At 44.3% G+C, this 19,059-nt stretch overlaps 1 protein-coding gene across 1 annotated transcript; it reads right to left on the reverse strand.

Moving 5' to 3' along the window:
* Window positions 1-45: 45 nt before the first annotated feature.
* On the reverse strand, window positions 46-18,739 carry cep295 (centrosomal protein 295; the record flags this gene model as incomplete). The annotated part of the gene is made up of 29 exons (XM_079224519.1): window positions 46-152; window positions 231-330; window positions 1,810-1,882; window positions 2,801-3,139; window positions 3,714-3,771; window positions 3,851-4,021; window positions 4,286-4,767; window positions 5,183-5,353; window positions 5,758-6,202; window positions 6,430-6,572; window positions 6,902-7,090; window positions 7,457-7,553; window positions 7,977-8,074; window positions 8,176-8,406; window positions 8,512-8,664; window positions 8,995-9,178; window positions 9,587-10,391; window positions 11,854-11,930; window positions 12,045-12,236; window positions 13,612-13,709; window positions 14,328-14,549; window positions 14,791-14,970; window positions 15,169-15,352; window positions 16,502-16,642; window positions 16,734-16,847; window positions 17,054-17,147; window positions 17,239-17,363; window positions 17,521-17,721; window positions 18,641-18,739. The coding sequence occupies 29 exons, from the start codon at window positions 18,737-18,739 to the stop codon at window positions 105-107; spliced, it is 5,514 nt and encodes a 1,837-aa protein (XP_079080645.1). The 3' UTR covers window positions 46-104.
* Window positions 18,740-19,059: the final 320 nt, after the last annotated feature.

Below are 19,059 nucleotides of genomic sequence, written 5' to 3' on the forward strand. Positions count from 1 at the left end.
AGACGAAATATCAATTTTGTTAAAAAATATTGCAAGTGCAAAAAGTGGATTTAAATAACTTAAAATGCTTTATTGATAGAAAAATAAACTTTACACACATAGAACTAGGACACATTCAGAGTCTGCTTGGCACGGAGCTTCTGTAAGGTTTTCTGTGAAGATATTGGTAAAAAGCAGTTATGTAAGAAGCATATAGTCTAATTCAAACAGTCATAATGAAAGAATTTTACCTTGTGGAACTCTTTGGCCTTTACTCTGTTTGTTGCATACGCTTGCTGTCTGTTACTGACAGCTTTTTGACGCTTCACCTCCTCCAGCTGCTCGTACAGTCTGCAGAGACACGCGATTGATTACAGATACGCTGCATCGTTTAGACTGACTGCAAGTAATCACGTTTAGGCCTTAGTGAGGACAAAGCAGAAGAATAAAGTTATTTCCAGATAGTTTCAGAGCAGTTACGCTCTAAAGCACAAATTCACAAACCCATTGATGTTGAATGAATGCACTTCGTGGGTCATGAGAGATATGCATCAGTCTGTACATAGATTTTAGGAAACCTTTAAACCAGGGGTCGGCGAGCCGCATGCGGCTCTTTAGCCCGTTTGTTGCCCTCCCTGAGGCTTTGACCAAAAAAAGTTTTTATTTTATTCTTTTTTTTTGCCCAGTGGAAAAACTTTCAAAGGAAATTCCTCTTATCTTGGAGTTTCAGGTAATATTGGGTCACTAAAAATCTAAATAAATGTTTAAATATTTATTTAACTAAAATGTGTGTCACATCCTGTCACGTAGCTGTCAAGCCTCTTCCCCTGCAGGTGGCTACTAGTGATACAGAGCCCCGCCCTCGCTAAACTATTAACGGATAAATAAAAAAGAAAAGTCACGGAGGAAAGTGGAGCGTTTAATTCTGCGTGGACGTATTCATTTGCTTTCACTGCCAACGATGCTGCTGACCTGTCTGCTTGATATGTGGCGAGAAATTAGCAACAAACTAAAAATGGAATGTTGAAAGACTCTTCCAGAACAAGCATCTGCTGAAAGGTGTCAAGCTGCAGAAGAGCGATTCCTCAACTGCTGCAGTAAACTGAGCAAAGTAAATATACTTTCAGAAAGCTGATCAAGTCTCCAGAATTAACTACTGCTGCTGGTTCTGTGGCAGCTCATGAGACACTGAGGCGTCCGCTAGTAAAGACGGATCCGTCCTCCTCCGTTTGCGGAGCTCACGTAGCAAAAGATATGCGTTTAAAATGTAAAACTCACGTGAAGACGGGTCGAACCTGCTACCTTGTGATTACAGGGCGAACACTCTACCACATGAGCCACATTTATAGACAGTATTCAAGGTTTGACTAGTTGTGCTTTTAATTGATCTCAATGTAGCCGACACATGACTATTTTTTGTCTCCTCTTCGTAAGAGTTTGATAGTTAAACAGGTAAAATAGCAATACAATGTCAAAAAATGTCTTTTCTTGTACTATAATTTCATAAATACAACAAACTATAGTTTGCTATATATATATATATATATATATATATATATATATATATATATATATATATATATATATATATATATATATATATATATATATATATATATATATAAAAAAAACTTCAGAAGCTGTGAGATCAAATAGCTTTTGTGGCTCCAGACACATTTTTTTTTGTGCCAAACTGGCTCTTTGGATAGGTTGCTGACCCCTGCTTTAACCCTTCAAAAATGACCCTTTACATTTTAAAAGTAGTATAAGCAACTTTTACTCCACAGTAGACAGTGTAGAGGTTAAAAGTGAATAATATTGCAGCGGTACCTCCGAGTTCTCTGGTGCATCTCAGTGACATCACGCTTCCTTTGCTCCGGTGTGCAGTTCTTCACCTCGACCACTGAGGGAGCACAGAAAAAGTATACCAGTTCTTTACACAGATTGTTGCTGACCACTTCACAAAGAGGACTTCAGATTAAATTGAACTGGTCCTTGTTTCGCTCAAGGAAGACACATGACGCATAGTACAGCACTCAATGGTTATAAAACAAACACTCATTTCATTCTCATAACCCTTTTATTCTCAGTCAGATATCCGTATCAGAAGTCTTACCGTACCATTTTAAACAGAGCTCACTGAGTGCTTACACATTCACCAGTAAGGATTAATTGATGACTAGCCATAATGCAATGGATCAGATTAAAGCAATTTCAAGAGGGTGAATAATTGTGACGTTTTAAAATCCAAATAATATAGGTTTTATGATGTAAAAATGTCCACCAAGAGACACAAATCATGACAAACCTAACCAACCTTTGAATTTTTGTAATAACATTTTTTAACACTACATATTTGTGCATAGCTTTGATAAAGTTCATGGATACCACAAACTTGGATTGGCTCCTTGTTGTGGCTCCTATCTATAAACTGCTTATACATTAAAGTTGCACAGAACTATTATTAAAAGTCAGCCGGTGAAAACATTATCCATTACTTTCAATGCACCTTCAGGATGCATCCGTTTGCTTCCATAACATCTAAAAGGATTTACTTTTCTGAGGACGAGACGAAAAAAACAAAAACACAAATGGGTTGAAAGTAGTGATGTGTCCTTTCGTGTCGAGGCTTCGATGTGCGTGTCGAGTAATCCTGGTAGATTTTAGTGAAGCGTGTATCGAGGTTTGTGTCGGTAACGTTCGAAGCCTCGCGAGCCGGCCGTACCACGTGACTGATTCAGAAAATGGTTTGTGGGTTTGCCGTGCGATTTGAAATATAAGGGATATAATTGAAGTGTGAAATGGTATAAAGATGAGATACCTGGAGGGGGGAGCTGGGACTTTTTCTGCTTGGAGCCAGATTTCTCAGTAGTTTGATGCGGCTCAGCGTGTCCCGACTTTGACTTGGTATCAGCCTTATGTTGAGTTTCTGACTTGGTCTTTGCCTTACAGGGGACTGGTTTAGATTCCTTAGTTTTAGATGGCTCTCTGGCTTCAGATGGAGCTTGGATCTCAGGTTGAACCTTGGCAAGAGCCGCTTTGGCCTTGATCTCCTTCACCCTGCGGGACGATCTCTGGAGCAGCGCTCTGCGCTTCTGCTGCTGGACCTCCTGCTGGCCTCTACTGGAACCCCACTGAAACTCCAGGAGCGTCACTGGATCTATGGACAGGAAGTTTTCACAAGTGTACAATGTTCTGACCGAAAAAAGGATTACAAAAATTATCAGATTTGAGTTGCATTAAAAATGAAAAAGGGTGCAATGTGTAAGATCTTTTATTTTTGTATAAAACATAAAATGTTTTTGTATTATCAAGACATCTTTGTATTCTGTTGCAAAGATATCTACCGAAATTAGCATGCTAACCAGCTAGCCCCAGGCCGTCTTGTAATACCACTTGCACCCCTCGAGCTGCCCCAAGGGCTTGTCGCGTTGAAGCCCCTGGTTAGTTGCACAGTAAACATAAAGACTGTTGTCGCTCTTGGCAAGGGACCTTTATTGCCATTCCAACTACCCGCTATCTACTGAACCCACAAGTGAAGATTCTCTCAGTTTTAGAAAATGCTGAAGGACGGTATGAGGAGGTGTATTACTGCCCCCCATTTGTTTGGAGTGTGTGGCCAGGCATTAGATCTCAATGAAATCTGTTTGAGTATGTTGATTAGTGCTACCTTTTTGTTCCCGATTACTATACATCTCATATAGATAGTCAGTCTGTAACTTCTGGGATTTTACCTGGGTGTGTGTGGTTCTCTTCTGGAGTCCCATCCTGCAACGACATGGATTCAGACCCCTAGAAGAGACGACGTTAGTGTTCAGAAAGACGCCTGCCCTCGGTCTAAGCACGTTTTTATTTCTTTTACTTCAGTCACCTCTGTCTCTTGGGCTTGCTGTCCCTCTTCCCCCACTCTGTCTGGATGTTCGTCGTCCCACATTCCCCCTTCCTCAGTGTCGGTCGTCTCTTGGTCCTGCAGCGTGGTGTCGGTCAAGCTCACTAGTGTGATCTCCGACTGCTCTAGGATCCCCTTCTCACCGGCAGCTTCCTGATGGACAGGGAGAGAGGACAAGCACGCAACTCAGCCAACGACATTGCACACAAGTTCTAAAGCGATAAGGATAACAAGGTTAAAAAAACATAACAGAACTGATATTTTCCAAAATAAACTGACAGTCTACAATTAACGTCCTGCAGCTGTAAGCGTGACAGAACGATGCTCTTAATGGGCAGGTGTTGTGTTTATGGACACTACAATAGTCAGTTAATGTCTGAAGGATGATGCTTTAGTGAACAGGAAAACATATCGTACCATTATCTTATCCGAGAAAGGCCAGACATGGTTCCTGTCTTCCACCACTGCCTCTGGCTGCGGCATGTCCACAGGAGCTGCATCATCACACATTGTTAAACGGGACAAGCTCAGACCTGTTGGCTCCATGTCTGCCCCCCCGACGGGGGACAGCATGAGGACAGATTCATCGGGGTGGCACTGGGAGCTGATGTGCTGGGCAAAGGAGTCATGCGAGGCAGGGGAAGCTGCCGTGCAGCTGGACGGCTCCTCCGCTCTGAGATACTCGGGCGACGGCTCAGACTCGACAGATGGGTCGGTGTGGGCTTCAAACTCCTCAGAAGACGCAGAAACACTATTCTCCCCGCTGGCCGGCTGTCCCTCAGGGGACGTAGGCTCATCGTGTTCGGGCAGGTGAAAGATCATGGAGGGGTCTGCCGTTTCGTTGTGGGTGACCTCAGCCAGCAGCGGGTGAAATGAGTCGGAGTCTGGAAACACCGAAGCTGGAGATAAACATGAACATTAAGCACACCATGTTTCCATCTAGGTAAGGCTGAATTTATAGCGTTTTCCTCTGGCAGGCCGCTGGGGCACTACACAAAAAATTTAAATAAAATGATGTTGCAGCTCTTCATCTCTAGGTGGCTTCATGAGTTTTTTTCTTATTGGGAACAATTGGAAAAGACGATGGGGCTGAAAACGCTTCACACTCACAAAAATACATGCCAATATGTAAAATAAATGATATTTAATGGCTGACGTTTGCTAAAGAATGTGCAGTAGAAATAACTTACTCTCATTTAGACTACAAAACAGACTCTAGTCTAGATATACAAAATGTGCATGATCGTAATGCACTCCAGCAAACAGACAAGATTTTAAAGTTCACTGTAATTACTCGAGTAGTTCATGCTTCACCTTCAGTCCTCTCTGGGCCCAGGTCCATTGGACTGGTTTGGTTCTGCACAGTCTGGTCTTGTGGCTCTGGATTCACACCGGGGGCCGAGGCACTGAGCGGCGAGGTTTCAGGAGGCAATGGTGGGTACGCCGGCACACGAGCCTCAGCCGAGACACCAAGAGCCACGAGGACTGGAAAACAAAGTCAACATCAAAGTTTTCCCCTGTCCCATGTAACACTGTGGGGACATCCACTTCATGGAAGTTGGAGTCTGACTAGGTTTAAAACTATTTCCTTAATCTGATTACTCTGATTGTGTGCATGTATTTACATACATGCACACAATCAGAGTAATCAGGTTAAGGAAATAGTTTAATTTAGTTTGAACAGATTTTAATTTCTGAGCATTTTTAGTCAGTATGCACTGCTTATTATTATCAACTTTTTTTATCACTTCATTTCTATTAATCTTTAATTGTTTAACAATAAAACATTGCAAAGATGACAAATGGCCATTTAAATTATTATGAAAGGTTGCAGGTTTGTCTTTCACTAGCAATTTAGAACCAGTTACCCCACACGCTCCTTCCTCTACCTGAGCTTCCACTGTGCTGGCCAGCAGACTCATCCAGCTCCACAACCAGCGGCCTCATCCGGCTCTCCCCCGGACCTCCATCCAGCCAAGTGGTCGACTGCTCGGACGCTACCCGACACGTCAGCTGGCCGGCATAGAAGTCCTGCCCGCCGCTCAGCCAATGGGGGCTGGACGGATGGGAGAGTCGATCGATCAGCCGACTGAGAGTGGAATCCCATCCGCCGTGGCCGAAGCTCACCGAAACCGGCGGGCCCGCTAGCTGACCGATCATGGACGAGTGAGCGACCAGCTGCTCCATGGCCGAGTCCCTATGGTCGGCGGTGAGGCATGATGACTGCTCCGTCAGCTGGCCGATCAGAGGTCTGAAGGAGTCCTGCGCCTCAGCCAGTGACGGGTCCTCGTCCGAGAAGTGCTCCGGGATCGGAGTGACGGTATTTTGCCAATCCTGAAGCAAAAACAAAATCGGTTAAATGGTGAGTATGTTTTCACAGCAAAAAATTATTTCGAACTGACTTTAATAGGAGTTCTGAAATAAAATGGAAAATATGCACACCGTATTCACAGCTCTTTAAAGTAAAAGTTTAAATATTTTGCCCAAGTGGCCACAAAAAAAACCCGAAGTGTTACAACTTATTATTGCAAAATAGCTATTGTTGATTGTGAGTCACAGACCAGGCCACTCCTCTGTGCTCCTGCGGTGTCTGAGGGAAGAGAGCGTCGAGCCGGAGAGCTTTCATCCTCTCCCCTACTCTCAGAGACCCAAGCCTGCTGGGAAACGGAAGAGCCGGGTTCCTCCACGTATGAGCCTTCACTGTCTGCGGACCAATGAGAGAGGAAACACTGTACTAAGGGGATGCCGCCTCCTGGCACAAAATGATGATGTGTGTCCAACCAGTGAGTTTGGCCACGCAAGTGAAAGATTATGAGTTTCATTTTTGGATGTTCGCTATACCTTCAAATATAATATGCATCTATGCAGTTTAAATTTTTTATTTAAAACATGTATAGACAGATATAAACAGCAAGGCATTACAGCACACCAATAACAGTGTTTTTTTTTTATATATATATATATATATATATATATCTCTCTCTCTCTCTGAAGGGGGGGGGGGGGTATTCCTGTAAAATGTGTGACTTATACCTATGGTTTTGCCAGTGGTGTTGAGGGAGATGTTTAGCTCCCTTGTGTATCTGTCTATAATGTGCTGGATGCTGCTGTCGTTAAACAGAGAGGCCACAGCCAGACCAAGACTGTCTGCGGCAGAGCTGTCCTCTATACGGGAGCTTTGAGCGGACGGAGAGGTGACGTAGAGTAACTCTGCTCCTCGTCCTGGTTTTGCACAATGTCCAAGCGGCGGAGATTTATCTAATGAAGTGGTGGGAGAAGGAGAGAGGGAAACAGATTTAGGCTGTAATAAAAAAGAGAAAAGCATAATGAAGGACATTCCTGTAAATCAGCCTTCAACAGACTGCAGAATTTAAGCCTATTACAACACGTCCCACAATAACGCAGACTATTTGACGCACATCACCAGATTCTTTAGCAAACAGTAAAGCCTGCCAACTCACGTCAGTTTCGGTTAAGATCTTGCAGAGATTTCACAAGATGCAAAGCCAAAATCAACCACACAAATCAGGAACAAACCACGAAGCCAAAGCTACGAAGCACAAGCCACACGTGTCTGCTGTCCCTCACCAGCATCGACGCTTAGCTCAGGATCGGTGGTGATGTAGCTGCCGGTAGAGATGGAGGTGGAGGAGGGGCAGTCAGGACCTGGAGTCCTATGTGCAGACTGACAAATGCATATGAAATAAATGCGTTAAAAAGGAGATACATTATTTGGGACACTCGTACATGCACACAGACAGAGCTCAGTTCAAGTGTAGCAGCCCTCATGAAGTGTATTTTCATCAAATACACTTTAGGTCCATGTAAATTCACATCATTGCTCTGTGTACAGAAACAACACAACATATAGACAGAATCACATGCAGACACACAATCACACACACAGAGCTCAGTTCAAGTGTAGAAACCCTCATGAAATGTATTTATCAAATACACGTCATGGACGGTAAATTCACATCATCGCTCTATGAACAGAAACAAACCACACACACACACACACACACACACACAAAAGGTTTGCCACAAGGTTTATGACATGAAGGAGCGCAAAGAGCCAGTTATGTACGTCCTCAGCAGGATCAGTTACCTCTGTGGTGGGCCTGTGTCTTGTGACCGCAGGACCAGAGTAGTCGGCTCCTCTTCCAGAGTCGAAGGAAAGCGCTGAGATCATCCTCAGGACTGAATCTGGAAAACGGTGTTCCAACCGAGAGGACATAGCTTTATTTTCCTCACATTATTTTCCCTCCCATCTGTTGCCTTTATCTCATCACCTGCCCTCTACGTACCAGATCCTGAGGATTCAGGAGACGTCTCTGCCCCGATCAGCAGCCTCTCTCTCCAGAGGAGACGGCCGGATCTCCCCGAGCTCGTCCCAGAGCCGGTCGATCGTTCAGATGTCCACTGCCCACCGCTGGACCAAGAGGGGGTCTGCAGGGTCGACATCGACGATTCAGAGTCCTCCTGCCGATCCCAGCCCAGAGCGTGTGAGGGGACTGTCGCACTATCCTCCAGTGGGCCTGCGGGTAGGAAACAGACAATCCAATGACAAATAAACTCGACAGCTTGTGCCGCGTTGTGGCCGTGCGATGAAAACAGTCTTGCGGTTCTGAGGCTGAGCCGACCTGCGACTTGGCTGGTGTTGACCGGTGTCTCCACCTCCTGAATAGCACTGAGCTCGTGTTGCTCCTTCATCATCTCCATGGCGCCCAGCCTGATGCGGGTCACCGGAGGCTTCGCTGCTCGAGGAGGCGGCAAGAAGAGCCCTGAGGGGAAGGCTGAGGCAAGGCCGGCAGGAACATCACTCGGACAGATGAGATCTTAGAACATTAAAAAAAAATATATATATATATATTTATATATTTATTAATTGATGAAACACATTACGTGCACCCCTTTTAAATAAAAATAAAAAATCCATGTTTAATGGTTTGGAATTTAATGAGACATGCGGCAATCCATGCAGTTGAAGGGGACAATGTGGCACTTTGGCAATACAACATTTTGGCAAGATCACTAATATAACATTGTATTAAGTGGAAAAAGTGTTCCATTCTGTAGATAAACGTCAATTGTGGGAAAAAAGGTGGGCAGAATCTGTCAGTTACCCGTCTCGCCACCATCAGAGGGCCGTTGCGGAGGGGAGCAGTCTTTCTTCTGCGGGGCTTCCAAGCGAGATAAAGTTCCTCCGTTCGACTCCTCTATGGCCTTCAGCAGCGATGAGAGTAATTTGAGGCGGGTCTGACCGATGTCCTCTGAAACCAACACTTCACTGGCAGCTTCTGGAACTGGCTGTGGGAGGGAAAATGCATCAGGAAAGTATTTTTCCCTTCCCACTCTATCCATGCACACGGACTCAGAGCTCAGCTCAAGTGTAGAAACCCTCATCAAATGTATTTTCATCAAATACACTTTAGGTTCAGGTAAACTCACATCATTGCTCTGTGTCCAGAAACAACATCTAGACAGAATCTCTCTCTCTCTCTCACACACACACACGCACACACACACACACACGCACACACGCACACACACACACACACAGAGCTCAGGTCAAGTGTAGAAACCCTCACGAAACGCATTTAAAAAATATTAAATACTATTCAGGTTAGGTAATTTCACATCATCGCTCAGTGTAAAGAGTTAAAAAACAAAACATATTTGTCTACTGTACTGCAACAAGAAGGTTCCCTCACTTACTTGTTCTTCAGTATGAATCAGAGTCTGCAACGTCTCCTTTTGCCGCCTCATCTGCTCCATCTCCACTTCCCGTCTCCGGCTCTCCTCTTCTCGCCGCCTCTGTTGCAGCGCTACGGCCTCCCTCTGGTCCAGCACCCGTCTCTGGACCTCCAGCAGCTCTCGTCTCCGACTCTCCATGTCATCGTAGTCATCCTCCCTGGAACTCGGGGACCCGGACCGCAGGGAGCTGTTTGGCACGGGCCCTCTCTCGACCAGAGGTGCCCCATCTGTGATTGGCGGGCTAAAGGCTTGGATGGGATCAGATGTCGGCTGGGTCGGGACACTGGCTGAATGATGCGTTGGGAACCGTTTGTGAGGCGGCGGCTCCGAGAAGGGCCTCGCTCTACCTGGAAGGTGCTCCGTCACTCTCTGCATTATGTTGTTGGTCAGACAGGCAGTGACATCTGGTTCCCGGTTCATCGGATTGCTCGGAAAGAATCCAACTTCATCCGATGGCGACAGCTCGGAGACAAAACTCGCACTGGGCCCGGGTATGGGAAATCGTGCGGGCAGAGCCGACATGTCAGACTCCCTTGGGGGAAGTTCCGCAGGGGTTTGCGGTTTGGCATGAATGTAAGCAGTCACCGCAGGGATCGTAAGGAACTGCAGGGGAGCTGGAAGATGCGAAGACTGAGCACCGTGCAGAGGAGGGTGAACAAAGCTTGGAGGTGCCGCCGACGTGGCGGTCATGTTGTAACGAATCTGCAGAGCTCGCTGGTATTCCTCCAGGCGCCGACGAGCCACCTCCACCGACCTCTGGTGAGTCCTAAAAAAAAAGTCAAGTCAAGTTTATCACAGGCTTAAGGGGCTTTACAACATATCAGGCATGAAAACGGGTCAGGAGTGAAAAAGGTGAGAGGGGTCCGGGCGGTGGGGGGGGGCTGGAGAAACTTAACTTCAGGCATGAGTCAAAAATTATTATGGCCTCCTTACTAAGTATTATGCAAGCCATTTCATGCCAGCCTGTCACTGGGTCTAACATGTACAGTATATGAGGCACAATATGGTAAGGGCACCACAAATGGCTTAATACATAACCCCCACAAGAGATGATGGACATGCTGTAACTTAACTTGTCTACTCTTCCATCATGATTGACAGCCAATACAATATAATTCAGATTGTAATACATTTTATTGGCAAAGATAACAATTTACAGTTCGTAATACTCTCAGAACCAGATTATTTTGTCTTCTTTGCCTGAACCACCAGTGTCTCCATCGCCCGCTTTCGCTGTTTTGCCACATGTCTCAGCCTTGCCCTTTTCTCTTCTTCAGCAGTCTGTTTCTTGGCCAGCTGAGCTCTGCCAGATGCTTCTGATGGTGGTCTGCACTGGTGATGCAAGGTCCTTCGCATTAATATTTCCATGCACTCGCGCTCCCTTCTGGCACGCGCACCTGTTCGCAGTTCACTGAATATAAATACCCCCCGACAAAAAAATTCTCATCAAATCTACACGATTCACGTAGGTCACCTATTTTGGTTTCAAAACGGCGAATTTCATGCACACCTCTCTGTGTGACAGTGATTATAACCGCATAACTCTATAGTTTATAATTAACTAGAGGATACACTTTTTCCTACACGTAGATCTTACTTAGACCCTTAAATATAAACAGTAGCCTGGCCACCCTACGGAGGAAACTCATTTCGTTTTTTTTATTAAAATAAATGTTGGATAAAATCTTCATTGTCATCTCCTTATATGTAGTGAGGTGTCGGTAGGTAGAACTTATATGTAGTGAGGTGTCGGTAGGTAGAACTGAGCCGCCGCTGAGCCGCCGCTCTCCTGTCTGACGTCACACGGTGCCACGGACTCTCCGCTGCCAGTAATCTCACTCGCTGTTTCACCAACAACGTTAGCTAGCTGACTAGCTCGCCATTAAAAAACTGGTGGGAGGGGAATGAAGCCGCTGTAGACATCTTAACGCTGATTGGCCAAGACTCGACAGTCAAAGATCTTCTATTGCGAAGATGATCACGACCTCAGTTTTTTTTCCGTGTCCCACTCCAATCTCAGAAACGGCGGACAGTTGACCACCCCCTCCCGAAAACAAAAACTCTTCGGATCTACACGATCCACGTAGGTCACCTATTTTGGTTTCAAAACAGCGAATTTCGCCGAAAGGTGAGGGATTTTCATGCCTGACATATACTTCGAGCCTCTGAAGCTGTTCATTACCACAGTAAAAGTGGTTTAATTTCAGGCTTTAAAATAAAAAAAAAACCTGTTTTGTTCCAGCAGCCGCTGTTGGTACTGTTTAATCCGTCTGGTGTGGTCATCTTCACCTGCGAGAGGCACCAGCTGTAGAGTGCAGAAGCAGCAATTATTCCTCACTGAAGTAACTTTACAAAGGGTAGGAATTCCCCAACAACACCTGTAAAAACTGGAAGTTGACAGGAATATAGAGGGCCCTACCTTAGTGGCCACTTCAGGAGTGACAGAGTTGACTTCCTGTTCATGGACGGGTTCGTCCTGGGTCCCAACAGCCTTCAAGTCTTCTCTCTCCTGCTGGGCCTCGAGCAACATATGCTCCAATTTGGCCTTCTGCTCTTCCAGCTCCTGGAGCAAAACCACCTGCTGCTGCTTCTCCCTGTCAAGTTCCTTTTCCTGAAAAAATGTAAAAAAAAAAAAAAAAACAAGGTTTAAAAACAGCAAACTTTCACCAGACATTTTTTGTAAAGGAAAAAAAAAAGACTGCAAGAGTTTGAAGACCACAGTTTTCTTTCCGGTCAAACTGCAGAGGATCACCCTTCTCTGCAGGAGTTGCCAGCAAGCCCAGATCCTGTGTTCCTCTGCTGGGTGTAGATGCAACATCCACCAGCCTCCATTGTACTCAACTTCAAATCTCACCTTCAAGACGTTTGTATTTTTAGGCCGCAAAAAAGGTAATCAAACCAAAGTCTGTGGTTGTTTTGTGTACATATAAGACAACAAGTAATGCATTTTGTGACATACACCGCTCAACACAATCCTGCTTTAGATAGAGCCAGGGCTAATTAAGTAATGAGGAACACCTGGATCAATGAACTCAAACGACCAATCGCAAAAAAATGCATGAAGCCAATGGGCTCTTTCGAGATGGGCTGTGCTTCACCTGGAAAGTAGACGAGAGCAGGCGGCAGCATCAGGGGGCGGAGACAAAATAGTCTGACAGTTTTCAGCCTAATAAACAGGAAGTCAAACAAAACATTGACATCCTGTTAGATGCTACCTGTATGCTACTTGTGGTTTGCAGACCTTGTTCAGATTTATTCATATTATAAATATATATTTATGTGGAAATGTGCGTGTATCTGGATTGTACGCTGTCTTTTGTTCTTTTTATGTCTGCCTGTGAAACACATTGCTGCATGTTTTGATAAGTGTGATATAACTCATCATCAATCACACAAGATATGTCTTTAGATTTAACCTGAGGCCACCAAACGAGCATTAAGTATTACAACTACACAGAAAAATAGGATATTCTACAAAACGTGGTGTTTGTTCTCAAATCTAAGAGCCAATCAGCTCTCTGATGTGGCGACAGCCAGGTGTTTCCCATCATGCATTGGGTAATGCAGTCGGTAGAGAACAACTGCGGCGCCTGACTCAAAAAACTGCGACCGCCTCGCTCTCGTGAGGTTAATGTTGACCACGTGTGCATGACGTCAGAGCAAGTCAAGCTCATGTCGGACACAAATCTAACCGGCATGCATTGTGCGGCAATCGATTCAGCGCAGGACCGGCTCATCTCGAACGAGCCTATTAGGATAATGACTGAACCAGATGTTGGATTCTTTGAAAAAATTCAAATATACAGAGAATACAGACTGACGTCTATCAATTTGATGTTGTGATCAACTTGAATGTGATCTAACAACCGTTACTGGACGAACATAAGGAGAAGCATTAAACCGGTCTGATCAGTTGCTTATGCCCATGAGTAGTGTTTAAAAGTAGCCTCTGCATTGTATCATATTAAATGGGAATCAACATATACCCTTCTCTTTCGTTCTTCTTCAAAGTCTTGGACTCTGCTTGCAAGTCCATCAGGAAGTGGAGGACCTGCGGCAGTTGACTGCTCCGTTGTCTCTGATGCTGGTGGAATTAAATACAAGAAGAACACAAAATGATTATCTTACATCTAAATATTGTAATTTTGTTTGCCGTCGTGGGAAAACAAAACAGCAGCAGATCTCAGATGTAATGTAATGATTTGAGAAGAATTAATAATAGTAGCCAAGTAGTCGACATCACTTTGAACATAAAATGTAATTTCTGAAATGTTTAAAAAAAATATCAATATTTGAGTTAAATATTACTAAATATACAAAAGTATCAACACTTAAAAGCAAGGCGACTCATCATGCAGAAAGGACCATTTCAGAATAATATACATCATAATTATTGATGCAAAACTACAATATTTCCTGCTGAGATATAGTAGAGTAAAAGTATAAAATAGAAATACTTGAGTTCCTCCATTCCTCCACTCATACATTAAATAAACTTCTTTTCTTTTCTTTTTAAAGATTTTAATGTTATTTGTGATATTGGGCTGTATAAAATATGAATACAATTGACTTGACATTACTGATCACTATTAATATAGAGCTTGCCAAAGCCCAAATAAATTAGTGTAAATAGGAAAAAAATCTCAAAATATAATTTTTAATCCCATTGTGCTCGGCCTTCTGATGACGGTGAATGACTTACCGGGCGGTGAGTGGGCCGGCACAGGGAGCTCCGTGGGCAGCATGGGGTCATTCTCCTTGCTAGTCAGAGAGCCTGTGTCGATGGTCGTGTCCCGCTCTGGGATCTGATCGGTGATGGCGGTCGGTGAATCGGCTGCAGGGTCAGTCCACTGGTTCCTTTGGCTCCTGATGCGATCCAAGAGTTTCTTCAAAGCCCGTCTGGGAGCAGGTTTGAAGGACTCTGCTGCAAGTATAGAAAAACCACGGAATGCCGTTCTGGCTAGATGACTGCCTGGTCTTGTTCAAGATGCTTGTCCGTGACTGGATAATGTACCTAGTTCATATAATCTATTGCAGTAAATCAAGATCTATGTATTGATTTTGTAAAAATGACCTCGTTTTTTTTTTTAAAGAAAAAAAATCTTGTAACATCCCTTAAAATGTAATAAACTTATGTTTTCTGTGTATCTGGTGCTTCTCCCCACCTTGAGCAGATGCCTCCTCCTCAGTGCTTCCAGCTTCCCGCTCAGCGTCACGTGGCGTTGTTACTGCTCCTTGCGTGGTGATTTCATCCAGCGAGACGTCCAGCTCTTGGTCCTGGCTTCCCGTGGACGGAGCTGGCAGAGGCTCGGGTACCAGCTGGACCACCAGGTCACCTTTGACCCCTGGGATCAGACAGTCAAAGTTTAACGAGGCTCCATTGAAACTGTACACTGCATCTCCCACCGAAGCACATAGGCTATTTTGCTACGCAAATATACAACTAAGGCTCAATACGATGACGATTTGAGTTCAAGAGTGTCACCTTCTGACTATTTCAGAATAATGCACTGAAATCCAATGACGTACTGAACCGTCCTTACTCCTCTCTCCGGTGTACATGTCCTCAAAGGCAAACTCCATCTCCCTCTGGAAGTCCTCCCTCATCTCTTGTCTCTTTAGTAGAGGCTGGAAGATCTGAGGAGGCATCTGGTTCACCTGCTGTCTCCTCCTCAGCAGGTCCGTCTGCTGCATGTGCTCCAGTTCAACGAGCAAGCGCTCGCGATCCTAAAGGGTATCATCAAAAACAGATAAAGTAAAAAAAGAAGCTCACAAGACGCTGGTTACTTCCTTCCAAGTAACAACAAATTTACAGAGGATAAACTGCATTTGGATTTTGGATGACAAACGTGTAACACAGCAGTGTTTCCCCTACCGTTATAATAGGGGGGCAGGGCGCCCCCCTGAAGAAATCCCCGGCCCCTCTGTAATTTTCTCGATAGCGCCAGATCACAAGTCGTCATTTAAGGTTCTCTAAATGGACGTATTTTATTTATATAATCCATACGACAGCTTGTCATTTCTGTTTCATGGTCGCTTTAACACTTCTCTGATCTCTGCACGGCGGAGTTCCCCCCAGATGCGCACAGACACGTACACACAGCAGCGGACAGAGAGCGTCGAAAAATATGTTGCGTGAAAAGCAGACCGCTATATCTGCGTTTTAAACGCTCCCAGGGTGAAGATGGCAACAGTAGCTCTCATGTGAGGAGCACCGGAGCAGCTCCTCACACCGGCGCAGCTCTCCTGCTCCAAGTGAACGAGCCAAAGTGCTTGTGTCTTCTACCCAACAATGAGCCTTCTGGCTTCACATATTACAAAAGGTGCAAAGTACACGGGCATAAAACTAAGTCATTAATAAATACATGGAGAAATGCCTGTACTTTCGGGTAAATGTTTACGTTACGCCGTTAACAGGTTACGCTTGCGCGACTCGCCAATTCTTGGTGTTTTGCCAGAAGTCTCCGTGACGTCGTCCATTTTGGCTGCTGCGTCTCTCAAAACAGAAAACAGATCTCAGCTCAAGGTTGAGCATGAATTGTTTCAAATCTACAAACCCGTTTTAAAAGATGTGTAAAGGAAAGCAGCTCACTGCAGCCACTAATACTGATACAACCTGATGCTCACATATCTGCACTCATTCTGTTTGGCAAAAAAAAATAAAGCTAACTAAATATTAGTTATTTTTTTGCACAGATAGAACTTCATTTTCATTGTTCTAAGTGATTGCAATTTTCTTTATTCTGTTATTTATGAAAGCACAGATGGAGTCACAAAATGATACTATTTACAGAAAAAGTTTGAGAACCACTGCTTTAAGTGTTTGTGTCGTCGCCTAGTGTCTATCTGCTCATTTAAGTAACCAGTAAGTTGTACCTGGACGAGATGTTCTCTCTTCAGAGCCTCCTTCCCTCTCAGGCGAGCCTTCTCAAGATGCTCCTCTCTCCTCATCTTTTCCTCCCTCTGCAAATCCTGCAGTCTCCTCACCTCCAGCTCAGCTCCCTCGTGGGCATTCAGCTGCAGGCACATGCACAGATTAGACAACTCTGATAGGGGGGAGGACAAGCAAACTGTGGGGTTAATTGTATGCAATAAGCGGAGGGATCACCTGCTTCGAGTCGGCCTCTTTGTCCACGGTGCTCTCAGGCATGTGGTAATGTGTGGCGGCGAAGGCACTCACGTCAGATTTCTTCACTACACACAGCTTCTTGGAATCGATGCTCTGCTGAAACAAGAGAAGCCAACGTTACCTCAACTCCTTCCAGAACCTAAACTGTGCCACTTGAAAAGTTTGTGTGTTACTTTGTAGACCGGACAGGACAGATCAGCAGCGATGCTTAGTTGTGTGTTGAGAGGATGAATGGAGATATCAAGCCTGAGCCAAAACATCCGTGATAAATAGTGTCATTAATATCGCTGATCGGGCACCTGAATGGGGTTTGGGAGAGGCGGTGGGAGATTGGCCACTTTTGCTGATCTTTCCTTCTCGGCCTGTAGCGCCTTCCTTCTGGCATTGATGGATCTACAGAAAAGCAAATTAACAGACATAATATTTGGTTTATTCTGACTAAATCCCCAACATAGTCGGGTAAATGTTTGTGAAGGCTGCTTACCGGCTTTGCCTCTCGTCATCTTTAAGCCTCTGTGATTTGAGCTCCTTCAGGGCTTCTCGATAACGCTCCTCTGCTTTGACATGATTTTCTTCCTCCCTCTGAGCTATGGCTTCCAAGTCGGGCTCCTTGTGCAAATAAATGAAAATTACACAAAAATTCAATGATTGGTAGATTGTTTTCACATTATTGTGAGGTTGTTATATTGTGTTGTTCACATTTTGGTTTCAGCTGTTTCTTGGTTGGATGTTAATCTCACTTTCGCTGTCTCCAAATTCATCTTACATTTTCTTTTGCACTCCTGTGTCCCTGACCGACAAGCTGGAGGCTCTCCTGGTAGAGTTTCTGCAGCGTGTGGAGTTTCTCCCTCTGCTGTCGCTCCCAGTCCTCCCTCAGCTCCTGCTCCAGCTGCTCCAGCTCACACTGCCGTCTCTGCTCGACCTCTCGGCGGATCTGCAGCGAGATGTACCTCTGCTGCTCCCGCACCTGGAAGTCAATGTAAAAATATACATTTTGAAATCCACCCAAAGGAGTGTTCTTGACAGAGGTGTCAAAAGTATTCACATTCATTACTCAAGTAGAAGGATACTAGGGTTTAAAAATACTTCTGTAAAAGTTGAAGTATCAACTCAAGCTTTTTATTTAAGTAAAAGTACTGGTTTCAAAACTACTTAAAAGTATAAAAGTAATGTAAGGGGATTTTTTTTTAAAAAGTCATCTGAAAAATAAATACTCCAGTAAAGTATAGATACCCAACATTTCTACTTAAGTAAAGTAACGAAGTATTTGTACTTCGTTGTACCAGAGCAGACTCAGTCAAGCCTGGTTTCAGAACAGTTTGCTTCTTTGAAAAAAGACCAAAGACTACAAGCAAAGATCCCATACGCCAATAGTGAAGAAAATGGACGTGTTAAGACAAATCTGTGATGTTCACTGCCACAGAATACATGTTGCAACATATCACAGTAAAAATGGCCTACACCATTTCAATAACCACAACAGAAGAGAACTTATGGCAAACCGAAATCAACTCAAATACTATACATTTTAATTGATCTTTTAACTTCCATATTGCTGTTTTTTGCTTATTCTTTTTTTGCTAAGTGACATTTAAAGAGAGAACAGATGCTTCTGATTCTGATATGTACACATTGATCAGATTCCTTGTATGTGTACACATACTTGGCAAATAAAATCAGTTATGTATTGTGGGATCAGTGTTGAAAAATTGTATTCGGCCAAGTTATGGGCAATATTTCTTAATGAAATATCTTTCCCTTCGTACAGTCAGAAGTTGTATTCAAGGACATGCAGAAGTCATGGACAATGAAGTGAAGCAGGACGCAGAGACATCACTGCAATTAACTTGTTATGTTGGTAACAACTGCCATTAACATTAGCTTACCTGCTGTATTCGTAATTTTCTCCTCCGTTCATGTTCCTCTCGTATTATCCGAGCCTCTTCGTTCGGACTTAGTCTTAATTTGGCTACATTCCTCTTCATTTTCCTCAAATATTGCTAGTAGCCATTTCCGAAAAAGCAGGTAACGTTAGCAACTCCGTTATCCGTGCTAACGCTCGTTAGATTTAGCTTCATTGTGCTGCAGGGTTCACCACCATGGCCCTCCTGGTTTAAGACGTAAAGCCAGTTCGAATTTATTACGGAAATGGTGACATTACCGAACAAAGACGAAGTGAACCCCGTGAGTTTTGTTTCTCACCAGAAAGCCATGCCAACCTGAAAAATAAACCGTGAACGTTTTTGTCCCATACGTCACATCCGGTGGTTTAAACTGCCCGCCGTACCCGTTCCGTGACGATCAA

The sequence above is a fragment of the Taurulus bubalis genome, assembly GCF_910589615.1.
Source record: "Taurulus bubalis genome assembly, chromosome: 10".
Lineage (NCBI taxonomy): Eukaryota > Metazoa > Chordata > Actinopteri > Perciformes > Cottidae > Taurulus > Taurulus bubalis.